At 44.4% G+C, this 14,073-nt stretch overlaps 1 protein-coding gene across 1 annotated transcript; it reads right to left on the bottom strand.

The window, feature by feature from the left end:
- Nucleotides 1-252: 252 nt before the first annotated feature.
- Mrpl9 (mitochondrial ribosomal protein L9) lies at nt 253-5,818 on the bottom strand. Its single transcript, XM_006994815.4, has 7 exons — nt 5,638-5,818; nt 5,302-5,458; nt 4,406-4,530; nt 4,180-4,230; nt 2,005-2,106; nt 1,312-1,395; nt 253-1,189 (listed from the first exon to the last, which is right to left on the bottom strand). Exons 1-7 carry the CDS (start codon nt 5,779-5,781, stop codon nt 1,055-1,057), a joined length of 798 nt encoding a protein of 265 aa, XP_006994877.1. The 5' UTR covers nt 5,782-5,818; the 3' UTR covers nt 253-1,054.
- Between the last annotated feature and the right edge of the window lie 8,255 nt (nt 5,819-14,073).

The following is a 14,073-nucleotide window of genomic DNA, read 5'->3' as shown; positions in this document are numbered from 1 at the left end:
TAGTGCTCTTAACCACCGAGCCACCTCTCCAGACCCATGAATGAAAGATTTTTTTTTATTAATTTTATGTGTGTATGACACAAAGCATGGTTGTCCACTGAGAGAAGGTGGCATGGGATGTAACTCCCTGGAGGTGGAGTTATATGTGGTTGTAAGCTGCTTCACATGGGTGTGGGCAACTAAACTCAGGTCTCCAGAAGAGCATTGTATTAGTCAGGGTTCTCTAGAGGAACAGAACTGATAACAAGAATATATACATAAAGGGGATTTATTAGAGAGGCTTACAGGCTGTGGTCCAGCTAGTTCAACAAAGGCTGTCTCCTGGAATGCTGAGACTAAAGGTGTGCACTGCCATGCCCAGCCTAAGACACCAACTCTTGAATGACCTCAGGCTTATCCTTGGTCTGGAAGTCAAGTATCTTTATGGAATGTCAGGACTGGTTAAGAAATAATTCAGAAGTTCTTTCTCCTTTTAAGCTTCACTAATCCAGCTTCACTTTCTCTGTCAATCATCCTTAGGCCTTATTCAGATCTTAGTGGAATCCATTGCCTAAGTCACAAGGAGACAGAGAAAGTTCTAAGAGCAGACATAATTGGCTATAGTAGTGTAGTCTGCTCATGGCTACTGTAGGACACAGTGAACTGCTACACTTTCCTCCATGGCTCAAGACACCTTCCTTGGATATCCTGCTCACAGTCAATGGAAGTCCAGTTAAATAGCTCTTTATTTCTGCACGAGACACAGTCTGGATGAGAATACAGCGATTGTCAGAACAACGGCTTGGCCCTTCACTTGTTCCCATGCACTCTCCAATGGAAAGTCTAAGAAGACTGTTCCAGTTCACTGATAATCCGCTTATAAAATCTACCGCCGCAGAACGCTCTAATACAGCTGGTTGTGAGGACACTGTTTGACAAACACAGTGAGCCTTACACACATGTGCTATTTAGTCTGTTGAGCTCACATGTTCTCTACGGTTCATACTTGCTTCGAGTGCTGGCCCGCTTTATCCCAAGGCTCTTCTGACTGCTTTGTCTTGGAAGCAGAGGACATTCAGACTGCCTGGGAGCTGGTGGAGGCCGTGGTCTTGGCAGCTTGCTGGGCTAACCAGCGCTTGTATCTTTTGGTCTTGGGCTTCTGAAAGAGCACCACGGACATAGGAACCCTTACAGTGTCGAGTCCATTTACCTGAACACACATTAAAAACAGGAATAGCCAGAGATCAGTCAGGCAGAACCAACACCACCCAATCCAGCTTTTCATATTGAGTCTTCTCCCAATCAAAAGAAGAAAATCCCTGAAACACTCACAGTCACATCACACCAGTACTCGCCCCATCTCGTGATGGGGTCCTCAGGTAACTTCAGAGCATGTGGGGCAACCACAACACCAAGCTGAAAAATAGACCCAACAGCCAGATTAACCAGCGGTCCTCAAGCTTCCCAATGCTGTGACCCTTTAATACAGTCCCTCATGTTGTGGTGACCACCCACCATAAAATTATTTTTGTGGCTACTGTTACCACTGAGATAAACCCTTCAACTTCAGCCTCCACCTCATAAAGACAGCTCAGGTCTAGAATTTCCTATGCAGGAATGAATATATCTGGGGAACTGGTTCTGGCTGACCTCAGGGGAGGACACAGATGTCCACAGATGACAGCACAGAGACTCAGTCTTTCTCAGCAAAGCTGATAAGTTTACAAACAGAACAGGTCTTAAGACCAATACTACTTTATCCACAAAAGTAACAATTCTAAAATAAGTCACCTATCTTCAGGTTCTTCCTAGCTACAGATAAGATAAATGAAATTGCTTTTTCCTATTAGTCTTTACATCTGCAGCTACTTTAGGTCCTAGCTATATTCCTCCTTTCTCCCTGCAAACCCACCAAAAGTAACTGCCAACGCCAGCTGGGAAAACCATTTTATAGGAAAGGGTTCAATGCTGGGTCTCCTAGATAAGGGGAATGATAAGGGAATGCTGATGTTTGGGAACACTCACATTCTTGAAGAAGTGGCGGGCAACAATTTCAGGGTTTAGTTCCCACTTGACGTTGTTCTTCATCCCCACCTCTAGACGACAGCTTCTCAGAAACTTCACTGTCTAAAAGGAATTATAAATAAGGGCTGTGTCAACAGGAGCTGGAGTCACAGGGCCCGGGAGTTCAGGAAAAGGCAACAATTTCTGCCCTGAGCTAAGACAGGTGAAAACAAAACACTACTAGGAAGAATAGAACATTATTTTTTTTTTCAACTCTGATATGGAAAAAAGATATTTTCCAAGACTTCATAAGGAATTTCATCTATACCTTGCTGTTTCTGGGCAAAGAGAAATAGTCTGTATTAAACTCAGGATTAGGCTGGTAAAATGGCTCAGTAGGTAAAGGTGCCTGCTGCCAAGCATGATGACCTGAGTCTGACCCCAGGACCCACACAGAGGAAGGAGAGAACTGACTCATGCAAGCTGTCCCCTGGACTGCACACGTGCCCTGCCCCCCATATACATAACTATAGTAAACTGAGGGTCATCTATGAAGGTTCCTGGTATATCTCAGGATGAAGACACTTTTTTTTTTTTTTTTTTGGTTTTTCGAGACAGGGTTTCTCTGTAGCTTTAGAGCCTGTCCTGGAACTCACTCTGTAGACCAGGCTGGCCTCGAACTCACAGAGAGAGATCTGCCCGCCTCTGCCTCCCAAGTGCTAAGACTAAAGGCGTGCGCTACCACTGCCCGGCGAAGACACTTTCAGTAGCCTTTTAATCTGACATTTAAGGAATTTCAATTCTATTTACACTCCATCATTGGTTTTCCTGCTTATAAAATAAATTATAAATTACTTGAAGTTTCAAGCTATTTTTTACATCTTGTCCCAACCTTCCTTCCAACTGGATTATTTTCTAGTACTACACTATATAAACCTTTACTTTACATAGATCGCACTGTCTTCATTTTAAAATACGCCTTAGAGTTGTCGATAGATGTGTGCCTAACATACATGAGACCTGGGGTTGATCCCAGCATCTCTAACTGGCCTTTGTGGTATACATCTGTGTAGGCAGAGTTTATGTGTCCTGACAGTTGCTCCCAAATGACCACTCAGAAACTTATTAATTATAAATGCCCGGCCAATAGCTTAGGCTTGTCTCCAGCCAGTTCTTACAACTTTTTTTTTTTTTTTTTTTTTTTTTTTTTTACATTTCTATTAATCTATGTGCTGCCCTAAGGCCTGTTTACCTCATCTATGAACTTCCCATGTTGTTGCTTCTGTGTCTGGCTGGTCACCCCTCTGGCTACATACAGAATTCAAGGCCAGCTTGGGCTATATGGGACCCCCCACCCCAACAAACATACCTTAAAAATTCACTAATATGCTGGGCAGTGGTGGCGCACACCTTTAATCCCAGCACTCAGGAGGCAGAGCCAGGCAGATCTCTATGAGTTTGAGGCCAGCCTGGGCTACAGAGAGAGATCCAGGACAGTCACCAAAACTATACAGAGAAATCCTGTCTAGAAAACTTAAAAAAAAAAAAGAAAAGAAAATTCACTTATACTTCCTAATTTGTTCAAAATCTACTAATTTGAAAAGGCCTAATTTAATACTATATTTAAAAAAAAGCCCCCTCCCCCCAATAACTCCAAACCCACTAGGGTCCACGTAACTCCTGCTTTAATGCCTTTAGTTTACAGTTTACCTTCTCATGTGTCTACATTCTCTTCAACTTGTATGTAAATACTCCCAAAAGGCAGAGTCCTCATCTTACATTTTCCTACAGGTCCTGATTCCCAGACTGGGGAGTCCCTCAAAAGCTAGAGCACTTTTGGCAAAGAATCCCAGGCCAAGGATGTCTTCAAATGTTGTACTTCAAAATTTGTACTTCAAATGCAAGAAATTAACTAATTAAAAATTTGGCACATTTTTCTAAAGAAAGTAAAAATGTGTGCCTTAAATCCTAGGACTCAGGAGGTGGAGGCAGGCAGATCTGAGTTCAAGGACAGCCAGGGCCACACAGGGAAACCCAGCATTTCCAGAGGACTCCGTACCAGCTCCGGGGAGCACCAGCCACGACACTACTTGTCATCCTTGTGTGTAACAGTAAGCAGACCTGAAGGACATCAGGGAGACTCTCAGGAGGAGGTTGGCGACCTTCATAAGGGATCAGTAAAAACTTCCGACTCACCGCCTCTCCTGCCTTCGTCTGGATCTTCTCTAGTTTTCCTTGTTGTCTCAGCTAGAAAAGATAAAACTAAGTAGAAGAAAGGAGCCCACACTAGGCAGTAACAGTCCAACTATTCGGGGCTTCTGGGTTCTTGTTCTAGTTCCTACTTCATCTTCAAATTTAGTAACAAACGAAATTCCCAGCAGGAATCTTAAAAGTTTTATTCCTCCAAACCCTTTGAGCTCACCAATTTCTCCTCTTCAAACAGCTTCTTATTTTCAGGAGATGCATACACAGCCAGCCCCTGAGGAAGGAGTTTATTGCGACCCAGAGACTTTTTCACGGAGACCAGATCACCCCGGACTCCAATTTCTGCCAATGAGAACAGGAACAGATGAAAACTGTAGGAGTCCCTTCAGAAAAGATGATCATCCTGGGGTACAGTCCACTGGTAAAGGCCTTCCCTTGGCATACTTAGAACCTGGGGACCATCTCCAGCATCACCACCAAGGGGAAGGGGGGCATAAAAAAGAGACAGTCCTTATTTTCTCACAGTTTTTATTCTTCCTTAAAAAATAAAAGTCAATTTGTGGGGGTAGGTTATAAGGCTCAACCGTTAAAGTGCCTGCTGCACAGTTTGGATGTGGTCCATAACTCTAGCACCATGGGGAGGAAATGGGCAGATAGCTGGGGCTCGGCTCTACGCCCTGTATCAAGTGATAAGGTGGCCCTTTGACCTACACACCTACACACACACACACACACCATATATTTATTAGGAACTACACTTGTCACATGTCTAAAAACTGGTGTACACACACACACACACACCACATATTTATTAGGAACTACACTTGTCACATGTCTAAAAACTGGTGTAGACGGGGTTGTTCAATCAAAGGATTTCATTATGCGTGATGCAAACTGTTGGGTTTTCTCTTCACAGTCAACAGTACTGCACACACGTTTTAATTTTCCGTGCTGGAGGCCAGTATCTAAATCACACACAGTACTCGTCGTGACGACTTTTTTCATCAGAGCCACAAAGTAGTAAACACAAGGCAAACACATGGGGAGGGGCAGGAGGGCGTTAACGTCCTACAGCGGCAGCCCGGGGGGTCGGCATTCGGGGCCAGGTCTTACCGTCCACGGACTGCGTGAGGATGAGCTCCAGGAGGTCTTGGGGTCGGTGTTTCGTGTCCTCCACCAGCTTATACACGCGGTGCCGCCGGTGCAGGCGCGGCTTCCGGCCCTCTCCGGCGAGCGGCACCTTCCACCAGCGTTCCACGATGACCGTGCTCTGGCGGTCAGGGGGGCTGGGGTGAGCGCGTGTCCAGGACACCCGCCAGCCCGCCACCGTCCCCTGCACCCCAGGGAAAGCCCGCCACCCCACGGAGCGGCCCTCGCGGGGCTCAATCTGCCATGAACGGCCCTCCTGTCCGTCACGGTCCCGGACCCCGAGCCCCAGCCGGCCCTCACCCGGTAATGAGAGAGACTGAAGTCGCGCCCCGGGGGCCCCCCTTCAGTTCGCGCCCGCAGTAGCTCCCCGACGCCTCCTTGCCGCAGCCAAGCAGCGCCAGCCCCCAGCAGAGCCCTGCTTCGCGGAGCCACGGAGGCGGCCATGACCCCGGCGCGGAGAAACGGAGGAAGGCCCCGCGCAGGCGCAGCCAAGCCCTCTGGGCTGCCCGCGGCGCGCCTGACTGGCGCGGCTGCAGGCTCTGCTGAGACCCAGGGACCGGGAGTGGGACAGCGGCCGTCACCGCACCTTGCACTCCGGAGATAGGACAATGGGGAGACCTGCTATTTATTTTCGTCACCCCTCTCCACAGATAATTTAAGGAGCATTAAGCGGACTGACAACGGAAAAGATAATCTTTCCTTTAGCTTTACTTTTAAAAAGAGGCGGAGGGGGCGTGGTGGCTCATGCCTGTAATCTTCCAACAGGGCACGTTTCCAGGCTAACCTGATTTACACCAGAAGCTCTGGGCCAGCGAGATCAGTAATTAATAATAATAATAATAATAAAAGTGATAATAAAAATGATAATAAAAGTGGATTTAGTCCTAATTGCTGAGATAATTTCTAATTTTGACATTCTATAATTTCTGAACACTAAAAGAATATGGATGCCACTATCAATTTTCCTTTGAGTCTATCTAAAAGTAGTCAAAGGGTGGGATACTCTAAAAGCTCTGTTGACTCTCCATGATATTGTTACATTATAGTATTTAAGCTAATATTTAAAGAGTTGCAGGAGACATAAGCTATAGAGAAAAAAACCCTACTGTAAGAAACACACAGTTCCTTCTGTGGAGTCTTTGTACTGGATTATAAAAATGGGCTGAAAGAGTGTCTATAGAGAAGAGCGTTGAAAGATACACTATGCATCATTGCATGTGCTCTTAAGTAGACTGACCCCCTCCATATATCTCCTTGGTTTCCAGGGCAATAGTCTTTGTTAAACAGTCTTCTTTTCATCTTTTGTACCCTGCACTCAGTATATGGACTGTACTCTTCTTAGTATCCATTCTCTTGATGTTCTTGGTTAATCTTATGGCTGTTATTTATATGCCAGTGGTGTTTGAATTTCTATTCTAGACTTCCACACAAATTTCACATTGAAATACCCAACATCTTATTATTTTCTTATATGTCTAACAGACATTTTAAAGTTAACCAATTTATACTCCATTCTTCCCAAGCTGCCCTACCTGCAGGTTTTCCCATTTCAGTTGATAACTCCATTTTGTTGTTGGTTTTGTTTTTCTTCAGTTCTTGAACACTTTTTTTTTTTTTTTTTGGTTTTTCGAGACAGGGTTTCTCTGTGTGGCTTTGTGCCTTTCCTGGAACTCACTTGGTAGCCCAGGCTGGCCTCGAACTCACAGAGATCCGCCTGCCTCTGCCTCCCGAGTGCTGGGATTAAAGGCGTGCACCACCACCGCCCGGCTTGAACACTTTTTTTAAAAAAAGATTTATTTATTTATTATGTATACAGAAGAGGGTGCCAGATCTCATTACAAATGGTTGTGAGCCACCATGTGGTTGCTGGGAATTGAACTCAGGACCTCTGGAAGAGCAGTTGGTGCTCTTAACCTCTGAGCCATCTCTCCAGCCCTCTTGAACACATTTTTATTATTTTAAAACTTTTACACTTTTTATTTGAGGTGATATTTCTCCCTCCCTTTTCCTACCTCTGACCCCTCCCATGTATCTTTCCTTGCTCTAAGTCAAGGCTTCTTTCCCCTTATTTGTTAACTCTCTCTCTCTCTCTCTCTCTCTCTCTCTCTCTCTCTCTCTCTCTCTCTCAAAACAACATATATATATATATAATATTATATGTTGTTTTGTTTTTTGAGACCAGGTTTCTCCGTATAGTTTTGGTGCCTGTCCTGGAGCTCACTTGGTAGCCCAGGCTGGTCTGGAACTCACAAAGATCAGCCTGGCTCTGCCTCCTGAGTGCTGGGATTAAAGTCGTGCTCCATGGCCGCCCGACATGTGTTTATATTCTTAAGTATGTAAATACAACCTGCTCAGTCTGTATAATGTTACTTGTATATATATGTTTTCAGAGCTAACCATTTGGTACTGGATAACCACTTGATGCTCTTCCCTGGAGAAGACTTTCTCCTGCTCTCAGCATTCCTTGGTTGCCTGTAGTTGTCTAGAGTTGAGGCCTTGTGAGCTTCCCCTTTTCATTAGCATGTATATTAGTGTTCTCCTTGTTCAGGTCTTGTTTAGGCAGCCATGTTGGTGAGACTTCATGGATGTAGCTTTCCTAACATTTGTAGGAGACACTATCTCATAGAAAACTTCTTGTCCCTTTGCCTCTTACAATCTTCTTCTACAACAGTGGTTCTCAACTTTCCCAATGATGTGACCCTTTAATATAGTTCCTTATGTTGTGACCCCCCAACCATAAAATTATTTTGTTTCTACTGTAATTTTGCTACTGTTATGAATCATAATGTAAATATCTGGTATGCAGGATAACTGATATGTGACCCCTGTGAAAGGGTCATTTGACCCCCAAAGGAGTTGTGTTCCCCAACCCCAGGTTGAGAACTTCTGTTCTAAAACAATCCTTAAACTTTAGGTGAAGCTATGTTATAGATGTATCAGTTGGGACCACGCTCCACAACTCTGCATTTTGATGGTTGTGTGTTTTTTTTTGAATGATGTCCACCTGTTTGTTGCAAAGATGTTCCTTGATGAACACTAAGAACTACACTTATTTGTGGCTATAAGGATACAATACTTAGAGTGTAGTTAGAGACTATGCTGGTTTAGTCAAGTGGAGGATACAGGTTCTTCTCCAAGACTTCACTGGCCATGGGTAGGCTGGATTTTAGTACCAGGCATGATTTCCCTCTTGTTCAGAGTACAATTAGAGTTGTTGGTTACCACCAAGGTATGCATGACATGCTGGTCACTGTTATGGTTCGTAGGCATCATAGTAAGAATTATCAGTTGTTTCCCTCCTTTGGAAGCTTGCATGACACCTTCTGGTACCATTAAAGCTAGTTCTCAAGGAGGAGGCTTTCACTTCAGATCCACTTCTGGTCCTCTGAGTACTGAGAACATCCTTCTCTCTTTCTCTGTCTTTTTAGTCTCACAGGCCATCAGGAAACCCCATGTTTTCTACCTTTTATCTATTTCCAGAATCCAAGTATTTGCTACTGTTACTCAAAGAGCTTCCCTGGGAAAGGTGCTGGCACATATGCTGGCCTACTGCCTGAATGAGAGCTGGAGGAGAGGCTGTCTATGGCTAGAACTGTTCAAACAGTGCCTCACTGACATGTGGATTTGTTTCATTTCCTTTGTATTTTCTGCTCGTCTCTGCAGACAAGCACTTTATCTATGAAAAGCTAAAGGCAGATAGGAAGTTATGTTTTCAGTTACTGAGTCCCAGGAACAGCAGAACTATCTCTTCACACACACACCCCCCCCCCCCCCCCCCCGCCCCATGAGAGCAATTACCAAAGCTCCCTACTACCTTGGTCAGTTCCTGTAAGAATGCTGTACTCTGAAACCCAGAAAGAAATGAGATCAAAGAAAGGGTGAGAAGAAAAGGAAAGGAAAAGGCTTTAAAAGGAGGGAGGGAAAAAAGCAAAAGGAAAGAAGAAAGAAAAGGTTTTTAAATCTAAGTGTTAGAGCTGGAAAGACGACAGTTCAGTAGGTAAAGCGCTTGTTGTACAACCCTGATAACCTGGGAGAGTCCCACAACACACAAAGCCCCCCAAAGCCAGATGACTTGAGTTTGCTGAGTTTGTAATTCCAGCCTCAGAATTCCTATGGTGAGATGGGAGGTAGAGACAGAATTGACCAGAAGTTCAAGTTCATAGTGTAGCAGCAGAAATAACAAGAGAGATTCTATTTCAAAAACAAGGAGAAAGAACAGACTCCTGGAAAAGCTGTCCTTTGACTTCTACACACACACACAGGCATACAAATAATTTAAAACATTCCAAGTGGTGGGCCAGGTGTGGTGGTGCATGCCTTTAATTCCAGCATTCAGAAGACAGAGGCAGGAGGATCTCTGAGTCCCAGGACAGCCAGAGCTATATGGTGAGACCAAGTCTTTAAAAAAAAATTAAGTCCAAGTGGTAATAAATTTTGGGTTCACTCCAGGGAACAAAAGCAATATTGGAGTGAAGCAGGGAACTCTACCTCTTTGCATCTCTATTCTGCCTCAAAATCATACTGAATTTACTGGGTTAACTGTGAGTCTGTTTAAAGCCCTGCTAGGAAGGAACTGCCATACCCACTTCTTTCTCCTTTTTGCTGTCCTGGTGAAGCAGCTTCCAGAGGTCATTTAGCCACAGCTACCCCACCTATTCCTCCTCAGCCAGACAAGTGGCGTGGCTGAGGAGTGATGGCAGCTTTCTGACAGCTACCATGCACAGCCATAGGCATCAGAGTAGAGGGGACTGGAGAATGTTCAAGGGAATTTGCATCCATCAGACAGAAGAGGATTTATTCTCTTAGCTTCTGGTTGGGGTCACCAAGTATGTTATTAGGGGTTGCTCTAGAGCCCCAGTGTTTCCAGATTTGTGGCATTTTGTTCAAAGAATAAAAAAAAGCACACACAAAGAACAAAGTAGCATGAGATCTTATTCAGAGGCAAAGTAAAAGCACAAGTTAGATATGCTATAAGAAATTGGGGTCCTGAGCAAGCAGGCAGCTCAAGAGTGCCTGGCGACTGTTCAGGGCTTTCTTTTATGTTCAAGAGGAAGAGCAGTTGGTTATTAAGGGGAAAGGAACTTTTTGGTGTGTGTGTGTGTGTGTGTGTGTGTGTGTGTGTGTGTGTGTGTGTGTGTGTTTGTATCAGAGAGAGAGAGAGAGAGGGAGAGAGGAGAGAGGAGAGAGGAAGAGATGAAAAGGGAGGGGGAGAGTGGGAAGGAGAGAGAGGAGTGGAGGAAAGAGAAAGAGAGACAAAGTGGGGGGCTTGTTTGTGCACATATACCTGTGTGAAGAGGCCAAAGGACTTCAGCTGTCCTGCTTTGCTGTAGCCCCTTGAAACAGGGTGTTTCAGTGAACCTGGAACTAGGATGGCGGTTGGAAGCCCCGCTACCTTCCCATTTCCACTCCCAACAAACAGCACTGCAGTTACAGGCACGTGACCACCTTCAGCTTCTTACCTGGGTGTTGGGGATTCAAACTCAGGTCCTTATGCTTGTGCAGCAAGTGTTCTTACACACTGAGCCACCTCCCCAGCCTGAGGCTTTCTTGTTTTAATTGACAGGTAATGGTTATGTACTCTTTTGTTCATTGTGCATCTTCTTTTCCATGGGGTATCTAGTTTGAACCATATACATGAGCAATCATGCATAGGCATAAGATGGCAAATACCGTATTTTCTATAACAAGAGACACAGTTTTCATTCCTGCACGTGCACCCAACACCAGCCCAGGTTGGACTAGCCATTGACTCTGGTTTCAGGATATGCTTTTGACCACAAAAGAATTACTAAGGGTTGCTAGGGAGCTATTTGTTGGAGTTACTGCTTTGTTTGAAGAGGGGTGTGTGGATAGCTTGATGCAGATGGGGAGTCCCAGGTTGCTAAGTGCTTTGTTGGGAAAGATGTGTAGCTATCCACATGCTTGCCTGCCTCACCATTATCTCTAATGCCCCACTGTGGAAAATACATTATCTTTTTCTGTAGAAATACTGAACAAGAGATGTCTACTGCACAGTTTTACAGGATTTTCTTTCCTAAAGCCAGATGTGGTGGGCACATGCTTATAATCTCAGCACTTTGGAGGTAGAGGCAGGAGGATCAGAAGTTCAAAGTCATCTTCTCCTATGTAGTTAGCTCTAGACTATTCTGGGCTGCATAAGACCTTGTCTTAAAAAAGAATCTTTTTTTCATTTGAGACGTATAACCTAAATTAACCTTAACCTCAAATTCTTATCCTGCCCCAGCCTCCAAACTGCTGGGAGTACAGGTGTGTACCACTGGTAAGGATCATTTTTAAAGCATATCATATCTAGTCATTCTTTCATGCAAAACACTGCTCAGCCACTTCCCCTTTACTCTAAAGAAAAACTTCACAGAATGGCGTAGGTAGCCCTGTATCATGTGGTCCCATTAACTCTCATTCCCTGTAGCATATACTGCTCCATTCACCTATAATAGCTACCCTGCATTGAAAACAGCAGACATGCTTAGCTTCTGCATTGGCTGTTGCTTCTGAAAGGGATGATCCTTATCCCTAGACATTAGATTTCTTAAGTCTATTATTATTATTATTATTATTATTATTATTATTATTATTATTACTATTATTATTATTTTGAGGCAAGTTTTTTCCATGTAGCCCTGGCTGTCCTGAAATTTGCTTTGTAGACCAGGTTGGTTTGAACTCAAGAGATTCACCTGCCTCTGCCTCCCAAGTGCTGGGATTAAAGGCGTGTGCCATCACCACTGCCTAGCCTTTTTTTTTTTAAAGTTATTTTGTGTGTGTGTGTGTGTGTGTGTGTGTGTGTGTCTGTGTTATGTGTGTGTATATGCATGTTTTCATTTGTGGATGCCTGAGACGGCACATGTGGAGGTCAGTGGGAGTCTGTTCTCTTCTATCTTTGCATGGGTTTCAGGGATTGAACTCAGGCCATCAGACTTGGCAGTAAGTAGCACTACCAATGAGCCTTATAACATGCCTCTAGAAATATTTTACTTACTTAGGTACCAGGCTTTTTTTTTTTTTTTTTTTTTTTTAGACAAGGTTTCTCTGTAGCCCTGGCTGTCCTGGGACTCACTCTAAAGACCAGGCTGGCCTCGAACTCAGAGATCTGTCTGCCTCTGCCTCCTAAGGGCTGGCGTTAAAGATGTGCCCCATCATGCTTGACTGGTTAACAATCTTAACTCTATACATCTTTGATTGATCATCTTTTCAGTGAGGCTTACTTGAATCACCTGTGCTGAAACCCTGCTGCATATCCCATACTCCTAATAATTTTTTTTAATTTTGATATTGGGTCTCACAGGGTAGCTCTGGTTGGCCTGGAATTCCTTATATAGACCAGGCTGTCCTCAAACTCAAAAGATCTGCCTGCCTCTGCTTCCCAAGTACTGAGACTAAAGGTGTGTGCCACCACACGCAGCTTGGTCCTCTTTTAACCTGTTTCCCCGCATACCAGTTCTCTTCTGATATACTTATTTTCTGTATACTTATCTACTTTCTTCTCTCACTTTGAAAAGTTCCATAGAGCAAAGGTCTGTGGTTCACCATAGTGGTGCCTGGCTCGTAGTGGGCCTTCAATAAGTATCTGCAGTGATGGGTAATAAATTTGAAGAGGTCTCAAACTGTTGGTTCTAGAACCAAATTTTGTCCTTAATGTTAAATGTTATCACTGTTTTAACTGTGTTTCTATTTTTGTGATAAAACACCATGGCCTTAGGAAGAAAAGGGTTTATTTCACCTTACAACTTTTGGGTCCCACTTTGTCACCGAGGGAAGTCAGGGCAGGAACTGAAGAGAAGGTCGTGGAGGAATGCTGTCTACTGCTTTGCTCCTTGTGGCTTGCTCTGCCTTAGATTGCTTTCTTATAGCACCTAGGACTACCAGCTCAGGGCTCACTGCACATAGTGAGCTGAGACCTCCCACATCAACCATCAATTAAGAAAATGCCCCATGGGCTTGTCCACAGGAAACCTCAGTTGAGGTTACCTCTTCTCAAACAACTCTAGCTTGCATCCAGTTGACATAAAATTAACCAGCACAACCAGTTTGATAGAGCCTCTCCTTTCCATGTTCGTGTGCGCGCGCGCGTGTGTGTGTGTGTGTGTTTGTGTGTGTGTGTGTGTGTGTGTGTGTGTGTATGTGTGTGTGATTTATCATAGTTTTAGCTTCTGTTGAAAAATTGATATAGCACCACTGATTCTGTGTTCTGGCACAGCAACCTATTGCTAATTATGTTGGTGTGAGCTTTCTACATTTTAATATATCTACTCCATAGCTTCACTAATTCCCACTGGGTTTGTGGTGTGTGTGTGTGTGTGTGTGTGTGTGTGTGTGTGTGTGTGTGTGTGTGTAACAGGGTTTTGCTGTATAGCCCTGTCCAGCCAGAGCCTTGCCACATCAAACCAGGCTGGTTCTAGATGTTAAGCAATCCTCCATCCCTGCCTCTTGATTGCTGGGATTAAGGATATAGCCTTACAACTTCCTAGAGGTGTTTAATTTGGGATTACTAGACCCTGTAAAGACAACAGGGGGAGTTCTGTAGTTTGTAGTGCTTCTGTGCTATGGAGAGGGAAGAGAGTAAAAATAAAGAACTGCAAAACAGCTACTAATCAGGCCAAGTGCTGGGGCAGGGTCTTGGGAGCTTACTGTGGCGTCAGACACCAACTCTGTGGTTGCTGGATTTAGAAGTGTTCCAGAGGGAGGCCAGGGTGGTGGGTGTAAGGACTCAGGCAA

This window comes from Peromyscus maniculatus, chromosome 6 (genome assembly GCF_049852395.1).
Source record: "Peromyscus maniculatus bairdii isolate BWxNUB_F1_BW_parent chromosome 6, HU_Pman_BW_mat_3.1, whole genome shotgun sequence".
NCBI classification, from domain to species: domain Eukaryota; kingdom Metazoa; phylum Chordata; class Mammalia; order Rodentia; family Cricetidae; genus Peromyscus; species Peromyscus maniculatus.
Note: the sequence above shows the minus strand (reverse complement) of the source record. Positions and strands in the feature narration are given on the sequence as shown.

Bases quoted from the DNA above. Each gene is read 5' to 3' on its own strand.
- Mrpl9 (XM_006994815.4), bottom strand. From the start codon at position 5,781: ATGGCCGCCTCCGTGGCTCCGCGAAGCAGGGCTCTGCTGGGGGCTGGC. The intron at 5,459-5,637 runs GTGAGGGCCGGC...CCTGACCGCCAG, and splicing joins TCAGTCTCTCTCATTACCGG to AGCACGGTCATCGTGGAACG. The intron at 4,231-4,405 runs GTGAGCTCAAAG...TATCTTTTCTAG, and splicing joins TGTTTGAAGAGGAGAAATTG to CTGAGACAACAAGGAAAACT.